Here is an 18,964-nt window from a genome sequence, read left to right as displayed (position 1 = left end):
CAGGCAGCAAAATGTGAAGCACCCTGTGGGACCTGAAGCTTTCTTGGGATCAAGTTTTGGAGAACTACTTTGAACCACATGTCCAGGTATATGTCAAGGACAGGTATGAACAGTTCTCCACTTGAGGTATACACATTTATCCTCATAGCCAGCCTTAAGATCATCTACACTAATCCTGAAGCAGGATTAGTGAAGCCCTAAAAGTGTTCTGTGGCAGATATAACAAGAGGCTGAGCCCCAAGTTCCTAAACAATGGCCCAAGTTGGGGGATCCTGATTCTGAGTATTTAGAATCTCCACAGTTCATTCCCAAAGGCAAAGGAACTTCTGCCTCCCAGAGGCCCTTGGTAGGCAGCTCACACTTGTCCCAGCAGATATGCACAATGGCCACACTTTGACCATCTGCTTTGGTATTGAAACACTGGACAATCAGACTGGAGGTGGGGGGTGGGGAGTGGCTGGAACATCAAGGAATCTTCTAAAGCCTAAATTCTAAACAAAAATCTCATTTGGAGTAGCCCAGGATGGCCAGGGATGGATCTGAGATCCCACTGAGGCACATCTGTCTCTGGGCTTCATTTATCTTCGAATAACATTGAGTTTCTCCTCATCCTGAGGCCCCTTTTCTGGCATTCCTATGAAATCCAATTTCAAAGATGGGCCCTGGTTCTCATCCACACTGCATGTCTCTCTCAGTCTGTGCTAGGAGACATGCCGGGCTGCCCCTAGCCAGCCTTTCCAGCCCTGGTTACCACATGATCTCTGGTTAAATACTTACAGGATGATCTGTGACCTACAGGGGGAATAGGGCAATGCAATAAACTGTGAACCCTCACCTCCCAATAGAGAGGGAGATAATAGGATAAACTCTGAACCCTATTTCACAATCTACTTTATTTTTTTGTCGGTCATGGGGCTTGAACTCTGGGCCTGGGCGCTGTCCCTTGAGCTCTTCAGCTCAAGGCGAGCGCTCTACCACTTGAGCCACAGTGCCACTTCTCCTATTTCACAATCTATAGATACAGTTTGCCTCACCTGGGCTTGGGAAAGTGATTGTTGCTCCATTACCTGAACAGCACAGGTAGAGCCCTGGGGTTGTGCCTCTAGTTCACTCCTGCAGGGCTGTTCCCTCCTAAGATATGGCCATAGTACTCTTGCCACCCAAGAGGAAGGGTGATCCTGAAGCCTGTGCCCTATCTTGAGTCCTTCCTGGAGTAATCAGGTAGAAATTTTTTTTTTTAAAAATGGAATGAGAAAAATATGTTATCAATCCAAAAGAGAGAATGGAAAAAGTAGAACATGCAGAACAAAAAGAACACATAAAATAAGATCATAGATTTAAACCCAAATAATCTAGTATGCAAACAAAATGCAAATGGACTAGATTATACTGTAAGATTTGTAGATAAAAAATTCAAATTACACTTTTGTTTTTTACAAAGTTACATCTAAAGCATGAGGATACAGATTGAAAGTAAAAGGTTGCAAGAACATCAGTGTAGTCAGAAAAACAGAAGCCTTTCTAGATCCTTTGAATAATGAGACTTATTTAATACAGAGAATGAGAGGCTTACTTAGTCTTTGAAATAGGGGCAAGTGTCAACAATCAGCTGCTTTTTATAGAAAAACCTATTTTCAGGAAAACAACAGTTGATGGTTCTCAGAAAGATTAATGATTATGCCTTATGCAGTTTTCAAATCTTGGGTGGTTGGCCCCCACTGGCAGAATTTTTTGCAGACTAGTAAAAGAAAAGGGATACTGGGAACTATAGTTCCAAGCTTCTCTTTTGAAGCAGAGATGAATAATGAAAGCAATGATGATAAGCCTGACAACAAACAACCCAGAGAAAACTCTACTAGCAATAGAGAATAAATTTGTAATAGAATGCATCAGGAAATTGCACAAGTTTATGTGGAACAAAGCCTAGAAAATGAGAACTGTAGATTGAATAGAAATCTATCCTAGCATGGTAGAGGAGGGAAAATTTTGGTGCCATAATTTCTCTCTTCATTGGTGTTGGACTTTAATCAGTTGAAATGTATTTCTGTACCACAATGTAAGCTTCAATAAAAGTTTGCTTAATTAAAAAAAAAGAAATCATCAGGAAAATATTTGAATTTGTACATGTCTAAAGCAAAGCCTTAAAATATAAAGCAAAACTTGGCAGAAACTACAAGAAATATGCAAAACTACAATTAGATGGATTATATATGACTTTATCAGAAATAAATAAAAATCAGAAAATGTATGAAAGTATGAGTGAATTTGACTCAGTGGCACATATTGACACTGCACCCAAAAACTCCATTCTTTCCCAGCATACACAGAACACTTACAAATACTGTCTATATCTTGGGCCATAAACAATTCTCAACCAGTCAGTGGCTCAGGCTGGTAATCCTACCTACTCAGGAGGCTGAGATCTGAGGAACACAGATTGAAGCCAGCCCAGGAAGGAAAGTCCATGAGACTTTATCTCCAATAAACTACTCAGAAAAAGGCTGAAGTGGTGCTGTGGCTCAAGTGGTAGAGTGCTAGCCTTGAGCAAAAAAAAAAAAAAAAAAAGCGCTCAGGGACAGCGCCCAAGCCCAGAGTTCAAGCCCCAAGACCAGCACAAAAAAATCCCCAAAACAAAAACAAAACCCTGAACCAATTTCTAAAGAACAGCATGTTCTATAACTTCAACAATACTAAGCTAAAAATCAACAACAAAGAAATCAGATCGCCTTCTGGAAATTAGGAACCATGCTATTTGTTTGTTTGTTTATGTCTCTTGTAGGGCTTGAACTCAGAGGCTGGGTGCTGTCCTGAGCTCCTTTTGCTCAAGGCTAGCACTCTACAACTTTCATCCACAGCATCACTTCTAGTATTCTGGTGGCTTATTAAAGATAAGAGTCAGATTTTCCTGCCTGGGCTGGCTTTGATCTCAGCCTCCTGAGTAGCTAGGATTGCAGGCATGAGCTACTACAACTCAACAAGAATCATACTTCTAAGTGACCATGAGTCCTGTTTTTATTAATTCTTAGAACAAAAATAAAATGTTGTATTTCAAAATGTATAGGATGAATATGGAAAATATAGCCTTAAAATGCAAGTTTGAAAAGAAAAAAAACTGAAGGATAGAATTACTGGACATGTGGAAAAGTAGAAAACTATGGCCTATAATCAAGAAGAAATGCAGTCAGCAGGAACGATAAATTCAAAAGACTTAATTTAACTTCTCAGAAGACAAGGGATATAACTGGATATGATAACCTATGCAGGACTCTCTAGGCATTCACATTCAAACATAGTAAAGGAGGAGACCGTTAGGGAAGGAACACAAAGATGTAACTCTTCTGAACATTTAAAATACCATTTATTGAAATGAACTCCAGGAAATGGAAACATGTTTTTTGTTGTTGGTGGTGGTAGTGGTGTTTGTTTTTTATTTGGATTTTTTTTTGTCTAGGAGGGTAAAGGGAAGAGAAGGAGGGTGAACAGATGAAAGCATGCTATTCAGTATGCACTACGTGGGAAATGACCTATGTAACTTGTGGGAAGGGATGGGAGAGGGAACTAAGGAAAGTAAAGGAAGTGGTGACATTGTCCAAAAATAGAAATGTACTCATTACCTGACTTAAGAAATTGTATCCCCTCTGTACATGTTAATAATAACAATAAAATTATTTTAATGTAAATAATAAACTTTCTAATTATAGTCTGTGCAGAAGGGCCACTGAATAGGACTTCAGATTGGAGAAAACAGAGACTAGATAAGGGAAGGGGTAAAATTGAAGGGGACCAATGACTATGGTACAAGAGAGAAAGCTATATTTTGATCATATGGACACTTGTTGCATCTCTCCCTTATGCAATATAGTCAGCTCACATCTGCTTCAATTTACCCAGACATCAACATAGAATGATATCTCAGCAATGCATGCTAGGGCTCCCTTGGCATATAAAGAAGGATTTTTTTTGTTTTGTTCATGTCTACATTTTGCTATTTGTTTTCTATATGTTCCATGTCCTTTTTATTCCTCTGTTCATCCTTTACTGTCTTCTTTTGCTTTAAGTAGACATTCTCTAGCCTTCCATTTTAGTCCATTTGTTAATTTAAACTATTTTTTAAGTTATTTTCTTAGTGATTGATCTAGGAATTATAATAGGTATTTTACAACAACCTACCTTAGCTTAATGCTGACTTAATTCTAGCTGAACAAAGATCTCACTCTGCTCCAATGTATTCTAGTCCTTATTCTCTTACTTGGTGAAGTTCTAAAAAACATGCATCACTGAGAGGCTTATAGGAAATACAACAAACTACTAACACTTTAATTACAAGAACCAAATGAGTGATCCAATTATACATTACTTGAAGACATAGAGTCATGATAAACCAAGTATAAGGTCACGACAAAAGTTTTACTCATATCTGCATCTACAGTTCTATTCCCTCTCGCATTTGCTAATTAAATCACAGCTATGTACACAATTGCTGGAGCAAAGGGTGGGAATGTCAGTAATCCAGAGTACCTAAGAGCAGTGTACAAGACTGAAGCATATCAGACCTTTGATAGCCACTTACTATCCCTTGATGCTCACAGGTCTCTATTAATTAGCAGGACGATCTTCTTCAGCTGAGATGACATTTAGAAATTCTTGAATAATGTTTTGCTCAACAACATTGTTATTTTCTTGGGCTAGTGTGAGGGCTCTTACGGCATATTCCTTTGCCTGTAATACAATTGCAGTGACAAAGGGAAGTTATCACAGGAAATGCTAACATTGGGAAGTCCTACTTGTATCTAACTCTACAAACATGGAGAGAACTCATCACCTCATACCAGCCACTGAGCTCTCTCTAATAAACCAGGATTAGGAGCTCCCATCTCTGAAATGGTTGTAGGGATGGTTAGAGAACAGGGAAATATTTCCACCAAATTTTCAAATTGACATGGTTGAACAAAACCTCTTTTTATAGGGAAGATAGAAAATGAAAGGCCCCAATGAGCCCATACTGGCCCCTTACAGATAATTACATGTATACTGAGTGGGCCCCCCAAAAACCCACCTGACCCTACAAACTTAGAGGTATAAACAGGTATACCTCTCAGCAACATGAAATCTCTGTTGGATCTTAATCAGGACCCTATGGACCAACATAGGGAGGCATAAAGACAATAGGTAACTTATATAAATTATCATTCTGGGACAGGCCTGGGGGCTACTGACTTGGACAAAGACTCCATAGTATATCTTGGAACAATCTGCGGCCTGCCTGCCCTCCCTTCCTTCCTCGGCTTCCTTCCTTCCTTCCTTCCTTAATGAATGGCTGCTGTGTTCCAGCTACTGTGACTATAGGCAGAAATATCTTTCCCTAAGGAACTTACAATATAGCCAGGTTATAACAACAACAATAACCATGACAAAGGAGTAAATCATGACAGTATCTTAAACATACTAATACATACTAAGGAATAAAAAGAAGCAAGGAGGATCGGAGGTCTTAGAGGCTTCCCTAGGTGAAAATTTCATGTAGAAACAAGAGACCAGAAGGCAGTGAAGCCCCATGTACAGATGGATCCCTTCGTTTGAGGATCTGTTGTAGACTTACCAATAAACCTGAAATGTGCCACCTACCAAACTAAAAGACATGAGGCAGATAATTGGCCCTCTTTGTGCCCTGTTGCCACATCTGTGAACTAGGGAATAATAAAACATCAACTTTATAAGGTTGTTGTAAGAATTAAACATGATGGTTAGGACTTAAGCCAGAGACTGCAAGTGATGAACATGCAGAAATGGTTACTTTTTTAGCCATTTCTAGGCAACTCATTCCTGCCTGAAACCCTGTGCAACAGGGACCTTTGTAACTGAGTGTAGAGTGGTCACTTCATTTCCCCAGCAGCTACCCAGAGTCCTTCTGTCCTGCTAGCTTCCCACACTGCCCAAGGCACGGTTCCCCCGTACAATCATAGGAAGTCTCCCTGGAGAAAAAGAAGTTCTGCTCCCATTTTGCAGGCTGAACTCAACAAATGGGAAATGTCATGAGCTTCTGAACTGTTTTGGAGTGTGAGTTTGGAGGAAAGCAAACCTACAGTGGGATTGAGTAAAACACAGCTGAATTCAACTACTTAAGTGTATTTCTAGATCCATTTCAGACAGACCACTTTTCTAGGGAGACTTGCCTTTGAAGACTTCATCATCAGGTAGCAAAGCATGGCTAGGGTTTTCAGAACCAAGATGATTTTTTTTGGAGATTTAGCGAAAGCAGATTCCCGAATGTTTAAGATTGAAGTCAGGATCCGGATAGCCTCTGCATCTTGGGCTTCATCTGTATTGAGAGGGGAAATAGAAGCACAGGTCCTAAGCTGGGCACTCATGGCTCATACCTGTAATCCTAGCTATTCAGGAAGGTGAGATTTGAAGATAGAGGTTTGAAGTCAGTCTGGGCACACAAATCCATGTATCTCCAATTAATTATCATAAAGCCAGACATAGAGCACAAGTGGTAGAGTGCCAGTCAAAAGTGAAAAAGCCAGCTGGGTGCTGGTGGCTCATGCCTGTAATCCTAGCTGCTCAGAAGGCTGAGATCTGAAGATCACGGTTCAAAGCCAGCCCGAGCAGGAAAGCCTGTGAGATTCTTATCTCCAATAAAACATTCAGAAAACCAGAAGTGGTGCTGTGGCTCAAGTGGTAGAGCGGTCACTTTGAGCTGAAGAGCCGAGGGACAGCACCCAGGCCCAGAGTTCAAGCCCCACAACCAACAAAAAAAAAAAGGTGAAAAAGCCAAGTGAAAGCACCAGTCCTGCAATAAATAAAACATAGGCCTCAGGCAGCTGAACCTGCCTTCATCATCTGCACTCAGCTACCAGCTGACAGGCAGCAGCCTCCTCACAGGGGGCTCCAGTAGAAAGAGCACACATGTCAGCAGGAGCTCCACAGGCAGGAGAGCACTCTCCTCACACACAGCAGGAAGTAGGGCAGCTGAAGACACCATGCAGCTTTGCCTACATGTCGTGAGAGCAACCTAAAATGAGCTCTTCCACAAGTCCCAAAGTTGCTAAAGTCTTTCAGACCCTGGACTCTACATACAAGGAATCTGTTACAGCCAGATTCCCTGCACCCTGTTCAGCCTCCACTGCAGCTGTAGTACCACAATTCCTCTCCCCAAGTGTAGAGATGCTTGGGTGATCAACTGTCTTCTGCTTCCCCATATGAATTTGTTTACTATTGTCCCCAGTGATTCCTGTTGCTACATTAGGCACTAGTTATTGAGCAATTATTATGGTTCACGTACTTAAAAGCACAGACGTTATGATTTCCTAGTTTTCTGCTGTAACATGAATCATTTCTATCATGAGAAAATTCTGTAAAGCTACTAGGTTTTTAAACCTTATCTAAAACCTTTTTCTTCAAAACGTTATCCTTTTCACCACTGCCCACCTGTCCTCATCTCACCTTTCTGAGACACATTTTGCACTAGAATCTGTACTTGTAGAAACCCACTTTGTTGTTGCACATGGGTTCTGCATCACCATCTGTACTAGAGGTCTCTGTAGAGCAGGAACTAGATTCCCCAATCCTTTTTTTTTTAATCCTTTCAAAGGGCAAGGTTCTGCACTGTGCTACTCACCCTTCAGCCTTTTGCTGATTCTGGGGATGAAGTTAGATCAAATTTGGCCCTGCCACTGAGGAACTGATTGCTCCCAAAAAGAAGGAAAAGACACCAGAATGAATCAGCAGCACAACTTCTGTGTAGAACCTATCATGGCTTATGAGCCCTGGAGGGGTAACCGAGAAATAAGAGTTCTGCAGAAACCACAGAGGCTCTCACTGGGGCTTTTTCCTCCAAATGTGCTTTTGTGTTATGCTCCTGGGGGCTAGACATGATGATAAAGAACTGAATTCTTCCTATCATTGGTAAAAAGCTCTTTGAACTCCTCACCTCATTGTCCCTGTCTGCAAAAAGGGGAAGGTAGCACTAAGGTACTCCATGAAGGGAATAGCTGTTCTTCCTGTCAGAGGCAAGATCTGCCTATGAAGATGGGTGTGTATTCAGTAGAACCAAGTCTCTACTCTGCTTCCCATGGAGAACTGCCACTTACCCAGGCCAGTGTCATTCACAAGTCGTTTGCCCAATAAATCTGGTTTTTGAGCACGAATCTGTAAGAGCATTTGATAGTGATCGTTCACATAAGTATACCAAATATCTGCGACCTGTTGGGGAAAGAGACAGAAATCAGACAAGTAGGACAGACAGAGCTGCTGGACCAGCTACATGGAAGCACAGCATATGTGGCCAGGGTTTCTGTGTAGAAGACTTCTTTATTTGCTGTGTTTGGGGGCAGAGGATCCTAGAAGCTCCCCTCTAAATGGCCCACCAAAAGTGCATATGAAGCCAGGTATTGGTGGCTCATGTCTGTAATCCTAGCTACTCAGGAGGCTGAAATCTGAGGATCATAGTTCAAACCCAGCCCAGGTAGGAAAGTCCAAGACTCTTCTCTTCAATTAACCACCAGAAAACTGAAGGTGGCGCTGTGGCTCAAAGTGGTAGAGTGCTAGCCTTGAGCAGAAGTGCTCAGGGACAATGCCCAGGCCCTGAGTTCAAGCCTCATGACTGAACCAAAAAAAAAAAAGGCATATGACAAGACAGGGGCTGCAAAGCATAGGTGGCAGACATGGAGAAGGCCAAGAAGGATCTAGTAATAATCACTACCATTTGCAGGGTACTTTCTTACTACCCCAATTTTACATGATATAACTGTACAATAGTAACTGTCTGAGGCTTAGGTCAAATTTTGGGAAAAAAACTGTTAAGCAGCTCTGACTCTATATTCAAGTCTGTCTAGCTCCAAAACGACTTGCCTTTGAGTTCTGCCAAAATGCACTTTCTAAGAAATGGATCTAAAACACAAATCAGTCACAACCTGTAAAGAAATAGTTTCTGGTCAAGTGAAGTGTTGTTGAGTGAACATAACTGGCATTTTCAAAACAATTTTAAAATGTTTACACATCAAGATGGAATTTTTAATGTACTGATATGTTCTTTGATCCTTTAACAGAACATTGCAGCAGTAGATAGCCATCAGAAAGTATTCCTGCTCTGCTGCACAATTCAATATGTCCACACTGCCTTGCCCTCTGGGTACTGGTACTCACTGGCCATCATTCAGTATTTGCTAATCATGCTATAGGTGCTAAGAATTAGTCTAGTTTTGTAGTAAATAAATAGGAGGAGAGGAAGGTGAAGCATATCGTGTATCAGGCTGTATAACCTTGGCCAAGTAACTTCATTTCTCTGAGCTCTAATGTTATATGTCTCATGAATGGTCTACACCAGTTGTAAGATACCAGGTATATGTGTCACATCTAATGTCCCACATTGCCCAGCTCACCTTTGTGTACAATGTGTCTGCCAGGTCCAACTTTCTAAGTCCATAGAAGATATTAGCCAGGTGGAAGTAACCTCCTGAGGTCCTGGTATCCTCTGTTCCAAAAGCACAGCTGGAAAAATAAATCTATTGAGGGAAGAAAGACAGTGCTTGAGTTCTCTTTGCAAATCACAACTTTGATTAAGGTCTTGTATCCAGAATTCACAGAGAGAACATTTACAAGAACCCAATGGAAATATGAGCTAAGGACCTGAACAAACACTTCTCCAAAGAGATATATAAATTGAACACATGAAGAATTGCTTAACAATGCTAGTCATTAGAGAATCACAATGACATTGCAATGGTTTCATTCCACCTCACTCCCAGTTGCATGGCTATCATAAAAAAAAACAACAACAGAAAATGACAAGTGTTGGCAAGGATGAAGGGAAAATGAAAACCTCATAAATTGCAGAGGGGAATGTAAAATGGTATAGCTTTTATGGAAATAGGTTGGCCGTTGTCAAAAAGTTAACCATAGGGGCTGGGAAGGTGGCTCAGGGGTAGAGCGCTTGCCTTGCATGCATGAAGCCCTGGGTTTGATTCCTCAGCACCATATAAGCAAAAAGAAAAAAGCTGGAAGTGGCGCTGTGGCTCAAGTGGTAGAGTGTTAGCCTTGAGCTGAGGAGCTGAGGGACAGTGCCCAGGTCCAGAGTTCAGGCCCCACGACCGGACCCCCCGCCAAAAAAAAGTTAACCATAGAGTTATTATATGAACCTCTTCTAGGTGCCTAGCCAAGACAAATAAGAATGTGTCTCTACACAAAGACTTGCACACACATGTGTTTGCTGTAGCATTATTTATAACAGACTAAAAATAGGAATAGCTGAAATGTCCTACAACTAACAAACGGGTAAACAAATTGTGGGTCAGAAAAGGGATGAACCATTATCAATATGTGCAATGATGTGGCTGAATCCCAAAGTAATGATGCAAGAAGTGAAAGAAGTCAGATGCAAATTCTCCATATGATTCTGTTTATATAAAATGTCCATAAAAGAAATCTGTGGAGACAGAAAGTGGTTTCTTGGGGTAGGGATGGGAATGTAATTACAGCAAATGGATATGAGGGATCTGTGGGGGTGATAGTAATGTCCCAAAACTTGACTGTGCCAATGGATGCATTAAATGTACTAAAAGACATTGAATTGTACATTTAAAGGATGATTTGGTGGTATGTAACGACAAGGGCATACATTAATGAAAAAAAGTCTAGGCATAGTAGCACATACTTGTAATTCCAATACTTGGGAGGCTGAGGCAGGAGGACTGTGTTCAAGGCCAGCCTTGGCCACATTTAAAAGGGGAAAGAAAGGCTAAGTATATTGGTACATGCTACTCTGTAGGCAGACAGGACAACTGTCATCCAAGACTGGCCCGGAAAAAAGTACAAACACTATCTGAAACACAAACTAAAAGCAAAAAGCACTCAAGTGATTGAGCACTTGTCAAACAAACACAAGGCTCAAACTTTAGTTCTCAGTACAGAAAAACAGAGAGAGAGAGAGAGAGAGAGAGAGAGAGAGAGAGAGAGAGAGAGAGAGAGAGAGAGAGAGAGACAGACAGACAGACAGACAGACAGACAGACAGACAGACAGACAGACAGAGAGAACAAGCATGATTCAGGAATATGACCTTGACCTAATTCCTAATTGTATGGTTTAGCTCGAGACAGTATTTCTCCGCTTAATATGTTACAGGATGAAGAAGACAGAAAAGAGGCATAAATGAAGAACTGTATTGTGAAAGAGCACAGGTGGAAATACATGGCACCCTCAAAAAGATTACCTGAGGATAGTTTAGTGGAACAATGATGAGATATAGAAGTATGAAGGAACCCACAAGGGCTAGTGAAGCACTGAGGACAATCACCAACAAGAAACTACTAGCATCCCCACAGCTCAGCAAATAAGGAAAGGAGACAGAGCGCAGCCAGACATGGCACTATGGAAAATAGCCACTCAGCAGAAGCTGTGGTGAGACAGTAACACCGACCATGTTTCTAGAGCTGGGCTAGGGTACAAAGGCAGCAGAGAGAATATCTCCCTTGTTAGGTCTCCCAATTTCAAAAGCCACACAGCAGTGGAGTCCAAGTTTTGTAGTCCATGGTGCTTAGCCTCCCAGAGCAGGAAATAGATTGGACTATGGAGATATGGGCAATAAACAGTATAAGAATGAATTTATTAGGACTGTACTGTTGCAAGCAACCAGAAGTATCGCTTGGTGGTAAGATCAGTGTATAAGCTAAGGAAAATGCCAACCTACACGGAGACTGCAGGGTGACCTAACCTAACCCTGATTTCAGACTCAGGAACTCTCCCATCTGATATTTCCCAATACAGAAATTCTAATAGGAACTTCATAATTTTGGAAGATCAGCTCAGTTATCACATTCATCATCCTATCTGACATTTGTACAGAGTTTTATAGTTTGTAAGTGCTTTCTTATAGATCTACTTCATTTAAATTTAATAACCATACTCTGAATTAGAGACATTGTGATTTTTTTTAAATAGCCCAAGTATACATACATTTTTCTTCTATTGTTAATGTTTGCAGTGGCAGATTGTTTCACACTCTTTGTCTTACAGGTGAGGAAAGAGGTTAAATAATTGGTCTCAGACTGTGGCTAATGAACCACAGAGCTGAGGCTTGAAGTAACATGTTCTCTCAACCTGTGTGCTCTTCTGCCTTCCCTTATTATCTGCAGAGCAAAGAGGCCTGGGGGAAGCTGTGACCTGGCCACCGGGTGGAAAGGCTTAAACTCGGGTCATCAGATGTGTTCCTGCTAATAGCTTGACTGAAGGTTCACTTATAAACAGAAAGTTTTAGAGAAGTTAGAAGAAGAAAAGTAAATTAAACAGTTGTCCTCAAAAGCATCTGGATGTTCTAATTTAGCATGTTTACATCATTGGCCAGATGATAACGGGCTTCCTCGTCGTTCTTCTTGGCTATGTAGAGAAGTCCCAGGTTCCGATGCAGTAAAGAGTGGGTGGCATTGCTACAGTCAGTTGACTTGAGCACTGTCCACTGGGCTTGAGACAGATATTCTTCAGCCTGCACAATCCGGCCCATACCTGCCCAGAAGCAGTGAAGAAGGTGATAATCATAACACATGATAAAATAGGAGTCAATCACACATTCACTTACTTATCCAAATATTTATTTGTTGTGGTACTTGAATTTAAACTCAGAACCCTCCTTGCCGTGCTAGGTACAATTCTATCGTGTCAGCCATGCCCCTAGCCCTTATGACAATAATATTACACTCAGGGAAATGAATATGCTACATTTGCTTATTCACTCATCAGTTGTTGGACATTTAAGTTGTTTCTGGTTTCATCTATGAATAAGCTGCTTTTGCTTTTTAGTTATTTTTCAGAGGCTGCCTAAGGCGAGATTTAGACCCTGATTCTCCCACCCATGCCTCCTGAGTAGCTTTGTGCCCCACATCTAGCTTATTTGTTGAGATGAAGTCTCACTGGTATTTTGCCTGGGTGGCCTCTAACCAGGATCCTTGCCATGAGTTTCTAGGATTACATGCGTGATGCACTGTGCCTAGCCCTTCATTGACTTAAATATTTGGGAGAGGAGCATGCTGGGGTTTGAACTAAAGGCCTTTCACTTGTTAGGCAGAAGGGCAAGTATTCTTACTGTTGAGCTACACCTCTACTCTTACTTTTCGCTTGTCATTTTGGACATACTGTCTCACTTCCTTCCTGGGCGTGAGTCTGGGAGCCATGTACCTAGGTTAGGCTTCCCATCATAGCTAGAGTTATGGTATACATCACCAAGCTAAGCTCTAGGCTAAGAAGGGGGCTTATGAATGGTTCTGCTTAGGCTGAACTTGGAACCAGAGTCCTCCCAATATGAGCCTCCCTAATAGCTATGATTACAGACATAAAGCCACCGGCAACCAGTTCACACAAATATTTATTAACACAAAAATCCTGCACATGAATGTGGACCACAGCAGCTTATTCATAGACGAAAAATAGAAACAAATGTTCAACAACGGATGAGTGAATACACAAATGTAGCATATTCATATCCCTGAGTGTAATATTATTGTCATAAAAGAATGAGGTATATGCTGCAATGTAGATGAACTTTGAAAATGCTATACTAAGTGAAAGAAGCCAGATACCAAAGGCCACATATTGAGATTTCATTTCCATGAAGTATACAGGATAGGTAAATCTACAAAGGAAGAAATAAGATTCGTGGTGGCTAGGCCCCCAGGGGAAGTGGGTGAGAATGCCTGTAGGGAGTAACTGTTAAGAGGCACAGGATTTCTTTTAGGGTTGATGAAAATATCCTGGAGTTATATAGTAATGATGGCTTTCACAACATTGTGAATATACTTAAAAACTACTTAACTGTATTTTAAAAGGGTAAAAGGATGAAAGTTATGGTATGCGCTGGGCGTTGGTGGCTCGTCCTATAATTCTAGCTATTCAAAAGGCTGAGATCTGAGAATCATGGCTCAAAACCAGCCTGGGTAGGAGGCTGTGAGACTCTTATCTCCAATTAAACAGCAAAAGGACAGAAATTGGCCTTGTGGCTCAAACGTGGTAGAATGCTAGCCTTGAGCACAAAAACTCAGGGATATCACCCAGGCCCTGTGTTCAAGCCCCAGGACTGGTACCAAAAATGTTATGGTATGTAATATATATAATTCAATATCTTTTATGTGTCAAGCCTTGCATTGACACATGGGTTAGTGGTAAATATAGAAACATAGGGTTTAAAAGTGTTTGATTCTGTGAAGGGGAAGGAAAGGGCCAGTGGGGAGAGGCATGATGAGCTGAGTCTGTGCTGGGTTGTAAAGATGACTAGTTTCCTAGTTAGGCAAGAGAGGGAGGGAGGGCATCCCAGGCCAAGGTAATATACACAGCCTCATGGAATATGAAATCATTAGTGTGCTATGAGTGGAGAGCTACAGGTCTACAAGATTAAAGCATGAAGTGTGAAAGGCAGAATGACAAGAAATAAGGCTAACAAGGTTGGGGTCCAGATCCTGGAGGGCTTAGGCAGCCACACCAAGGAACTGGCTGCATGAGGACAAAGAAGAGAGGATTTGCAGAAAGGGAGAAAGAACCCAGTTTAAATTTAGATTGATCCTCTGGTACTAATGTGGAGGGAGAGAACAGAGGACAGGAAGGAATGTGCAACTTTCACTAAACTTCTTCTTTTTTGGGGGCGGGGGGGGGGGTCCGGTCGTGGGGCCTGAATTCTGGGCCTGGGCGCTGTCCCTCAGCTCTTCAGCTCAAGGCTAGTGCTCTACCACTTGAGCCACAACGCCACTTCCAGCTTTTTTTTTTCATTTTGCTTATGTGGTGCTGAGGAATTGAACCCAGGGCCTCAGGCAAGAGCTCTACCACTGAGCCACCTTCCCAGCCCCACTCACTAAACTTCTAAAATAGGCATACACTGAAAAATGCCTGAACCAAGTCCTCCAGGAAAAGGCATTCTTGAGAGAATACAACAGGCATTGTGCAAGTTCAGAGAAAGGGCTAGAGCAAGGCCAGAGACCGGCCCCCTGGCACCCAGACTGAAGATCTTCAGTCAAAACACAGATGGTGCCCACCACGTGGGCAGGTCCACATCTTACACACAGCGCTGTGAGGAAGCAGTGATGCAGGAGAGGCGGTGGAGATGTACAGTGCTGAAAGAAGTGAGGCTGTGCATATCAAGGACCTGAATGTACATGGAATAGAGAAAGGCACTTAGGAGTCACTGGCACACGTGAGAAGGGCGAGGCAGCAGGCTTCTGAACGACAAGCAGATCTGAATGACAAGATGCAGGGAGACAGTGCAGACACAAGTATGGGAACGCAGAATGAAGCAGGCACAGACAAAATGAAGGTTTTGGCTGATAGGAGCCCAGCAGAAGACAAAGAGCCAGAATTTACTGGGAGGGAGCTGCTAGTGGCCCCACACTGAGCCAGTCTACTTGCTCCTCTGATTTAGTCTGCCAACAGTCCTGAAATAGTGACCAGGGGAAGCATTCACAGGGGAAGAAGCTTTATTCCTAATTCACTGAGTTTCCATCACTGTGTAGATGCTCAGTGCACAGTGAGACATGATCCCTGACCAAAAGGAGCCTGCAGTCAAGGGAAGCAGGTATACAATCAACAAACCAGGAAGTGCTCTGAAGAAATGAACACAACCATGACCAAGGAGCAGAGAACAATTAGGGAGTATCTCTCTGAGCTGACATTTAAGCAGATACCTGAGGATCAAATAGAAGCCAGGCATGTATATGGAGAAAACTAACTCTGGCATCAGAAGGAGCTTGGTGCCTACGGTCAGCCAACCAGTAAAGAAAGTGCAAAGTTAGAAGCCAGCTCCCTCTGCTTCCAATGTGCTGACAATAGTGTTGGAAGATGAGACAGTAACTTCTTCCGAAGTGTTACTGAAAATACAATTTCTCGTTGATTAAAACTCTAATATTTCACTTTTTAACAAGGAAGTGTGAGATAAAGGGGAAGACTGTTAGTTTTCCACTCCCATCTGGAGGAATGTCTAAGATGAGAAGTAACCATGTCCAAAGACTTTCAAGAAAGGTCAGCCTGGTTGGACATTAATGATGTGGCACTGTGGTGGTAGCTTCCATTTTGACAGCATTCTCCAGCTTCCATAACACTTTGTTTGCTGTACATGAACTCGTGTAATTCCCAAAGTGAAGTGCACCCTATGAAGCACTTACATGGTGCTGTCTGTGTGTTGGGTACCTTGCCGAAGTGTCTGTGTGTTGGGTACCTTGCCTAAGTATTTTGAAAGTATTTTTGAGTTCTTTCTCTGCAGTAGGTATTGTGAGAAGTAAATATAGGCAGAGATCCAGTTCTCCCTGAGTTTACAACCTAGTGGACGAGACAGACATTCATTAATCATGTCAATGAATATGTAGCTATTAATGGAGTAAGTGCTCAGAAGAAAGGAGATGGTACAGGTGAATATATTGAAAAGAATCCTAAGAGGATCAAAGTACCTGGAAAACAGTTCACAAGATCTCATCTCAACAGAAAAGGCTGTGAGTGGTGGCACTTGCCTGTCATCTCCACTATGGTGGGAAGCAAAAAGGGAGGGTAGCAAACCTGGCCAACCTGGGAAAAATGTGAGGCCCTATGTCAAAAATAACCAGAGTAAGCTGGGCACCGGTGGCTCACGCCTGTTATCCTAGCTACTCAGGAGGCTGAGATCTGAGGATCATGGTTCAGAACCAGCCCAGGCAGGAAATTCTATGAGACTCTTATCTCCAATAAACAACCAGAAAATGGAAGTGACACTGAGGCGCAAGTGGTAGCATGCTAGCCTTGAGCCAAAGAGCTCAGGGACAGTGTCCAGGCCCAGAATTCAAGCCCCCACAGCCGACCAAAATAATAATTAAAAAAAAACAGAGTAAATGGCTGTTAGAAGCCTTGCTCAAGTGGTAGAGTGCCTGCCTAACAAGTAGGAAGCTTTGAGTTCAAACTCCACTACTGCCTAGGTGAGAGAGAGAGAGAGAGAGACAGAGACAGAGACAGAGACAGAGACAGAGAGAGGGAGGGAGAGAGGGAGGGAGGGAGAGAGAGACAGAGACAGAGACAGAGAGAAGGAGGGAGGGAGAGAGAGAGAGAGGGAGAGAGGGAGAGGGAGAGGGAGAGAGAGGGAGGGAGGAAGGGAGAGAGGGAGGAAGGGAGAGAGGGAGGGAGGGAGGGAGAGAAGGAGGGAGGGAGAGAGACTATCTTGACCCTGCCTGGCAAATTAGGGAAAGCTTCTAGACAGGAAGGGAAAAACCCTTGAGCTGACAATGAAGGTTCTACTAGGACTTGATTAGATGAAAGGATGAGAAGGAGAGGTGAAGAGTTATTACAGAAAACAAAGAAGCATCACTATGTCTCTGAGGATCTGAGAGAAGGCCAGTAGAAGAGGACGAGAGAAAAGAATACAGGAGAGATCAAGAGAAATGGGATGGGTTAATTGAAGGATAGGACAAGCAGAGCCTCATAGATGGTTTTAGGAATTTGATTGGATCAGTTTTGCTAGGAGACAAGATTAGAGCATAGCCAAAAAAAGACCTGGGGAGACCAGTTAGTGAGTTATTAGTCCAGATGAGAGATGATACAATAAGCCAAGTTGATATTTCTACAACCACAGCTAGTCAGATGTACCCAGAGCCTGGGCTGTATTTCTTTAGTCATCTTCCCACAAGTTTGGAGGAAGGGCTTCAGACCTGAGGGTGTGAGGTGGGCATTCCTGCAGGCAAGCAGCCTGGTTTAAGAGAATAAGGGCCATACAAGTGACAAGGGGATTCTTGTAAGAAGAGGTGGCCTAGAATAAGGAGTCAGAGCCCATGGAAAAAGGGAAGGCTTCTGCAAGGGGGAAAGGAATTACAAATATAGAATGGGAGAAACTTAGATAAAAGCCTGTGATGTTACAGTGGACTAGGATGTACCAGCACTAATTCATGTCATCATTTCAGGCAGATCATGTATGGATAAATAGATATAATATTTGTATAAGCACACATTATGATACTTACATGTTCTTTAACACTGTCCACTGAGAAGGCCTTGGAGCATCAAGACCCCATCAGCAATGGGTAAATCTGGCTTCCAAATTTTATTTTTCATGAGGAAAAAAATCATAGTTCCTTACAGGTATGTTTCAAAAAGCAGGAAAGTGATCAAAGAAAATTGATATATTTCTAAGCCTGAGATGATGTTAGAAGGCATCTTGAGTGGGAGCTTTTCCTGGCCAGACTCTGGGCAATTTGACCATCAAATTGATAATAAGAATGGATTTTAACCAACTGAATAAAACAGGAAACCAAAAGTCTGTACTGCCATAAATAAATGAGTGACATTGAAAGTTTGACAAGGAATAGGATATTTATATGCTTTAAAGTGCCATTCCAGGGTTGGGAATGTGACTTAGTGGGAGAGTGCTCACCTAGCATGCAGGAAACCCTGGGTTTGATTCCTCAGTACCACATACACAGAAAAGGCCAGAAGTAGCACTCTGGCTCAAGTGATAGAGTGCTAGCCTTGAGGAAAGAAAAAAAAAAGCTCAGGGACAGTGCCCAGACCCTGAGTTCAAGCCCCAGGACTGGCAAAAAAATATAAAGTGCCATTCCATAAAACTAAGACTAAAATTATAATTATTAATTGCAGAGGAGAAAAAGAGCAATATGAGAGAAAAGCCTGCAGACACCATCTTAATAAGGTAATTAAGCTGAGTTCTGGGAACACTTTTTCTGCTTTATGGTGACTGACTTTGGAATTGCAAGTAAAATCAATTAAAATCTTTACATTGTAATTATGTCCTTTGGCAAGTTGCCAGGTGTGGTATGGTAATGAATGCTTATAAGCCTCAAAAGTGGGAGACTAAGGAAAGAGTTCAAGACCAAGTTCAGCTTGGGCTACATTGTCTTTAAAAATGAAGTGACTAAAATGGCTTAGGAGGGGAGGGATAACTACAGAAAAACCTGATGAAAACTCAGCGTAAGTTTTTCAGGCTAAATACTCTGCTAGCCATTGCTGCTCAAGACTTAATGA

At 42.1% G+C, this 18,964-nt stretch overlaps 1 protein-coding gene across 2 annotated transcripts in view; it reads right to left on the bottom strand.

Moving 5' to 3' along the window:
- Nucleotides 1-3,370: 3,370 nt before the first annotated feature.
- Nucleotides 3,371-18,964, bottom strand: part of LOC138823672 (zinc finger MYND domain-containing protein 12-like) — a 29,312-nt gene continuing 13,718 nt past the window's right edge. For both annotated transcript variants that reach the window (XM_070017170.1, XM_070017171.1), the window contains exons 4-8: nucleotides 12,330-12,499; nucleotides 9,384-9,506; nucleotides 8,094-8,205; nucleotides 6,174-6,319; nucleotides 3,371-4,719 (exon numbers count right to left, since the gene is read on the bottom strand). In XM_070017170.1, coding sequence (XP_069873271.1) covers nucleotides 4,597-4,719; nucleotides 6,174-6,319; nucleotides 8,094-8,205; nucleotides 9,384-9,506; nucleotides 12,330-12,499 — 674 coding nt within the window. In that variant the 3' untranslated portion in view covers nucleotides 3,371-4,596. The remainder of the gene's footprint in view (nucleotides 4,720-6,173; nucleotides 6,320-8,093; nucleotides 8,206-9,383; nucleotides 9,507-12,329; nucleotides 12,500-18,964) is intronic.

The sequence above is a fragment of the Dipodomys merriami genome, unplaced genomic scaffold (assembly GCF_024711535.1).
Source record: "Dipodomys merriami isolate MVZ:Mamm:240054 unplaced genomic scaffold, mDipMer1.0.p SCAF_121, whole genome shotgun sequence".
NCBI lineage: Eukaryota > Metazoa > Chordata > Mammalia > Rodentia > Heteromyidae > Dipodomys > Dipodomys merriami.
This window is presented reverse-complemented; position numbering and strand designations above follow the sequence as displayed.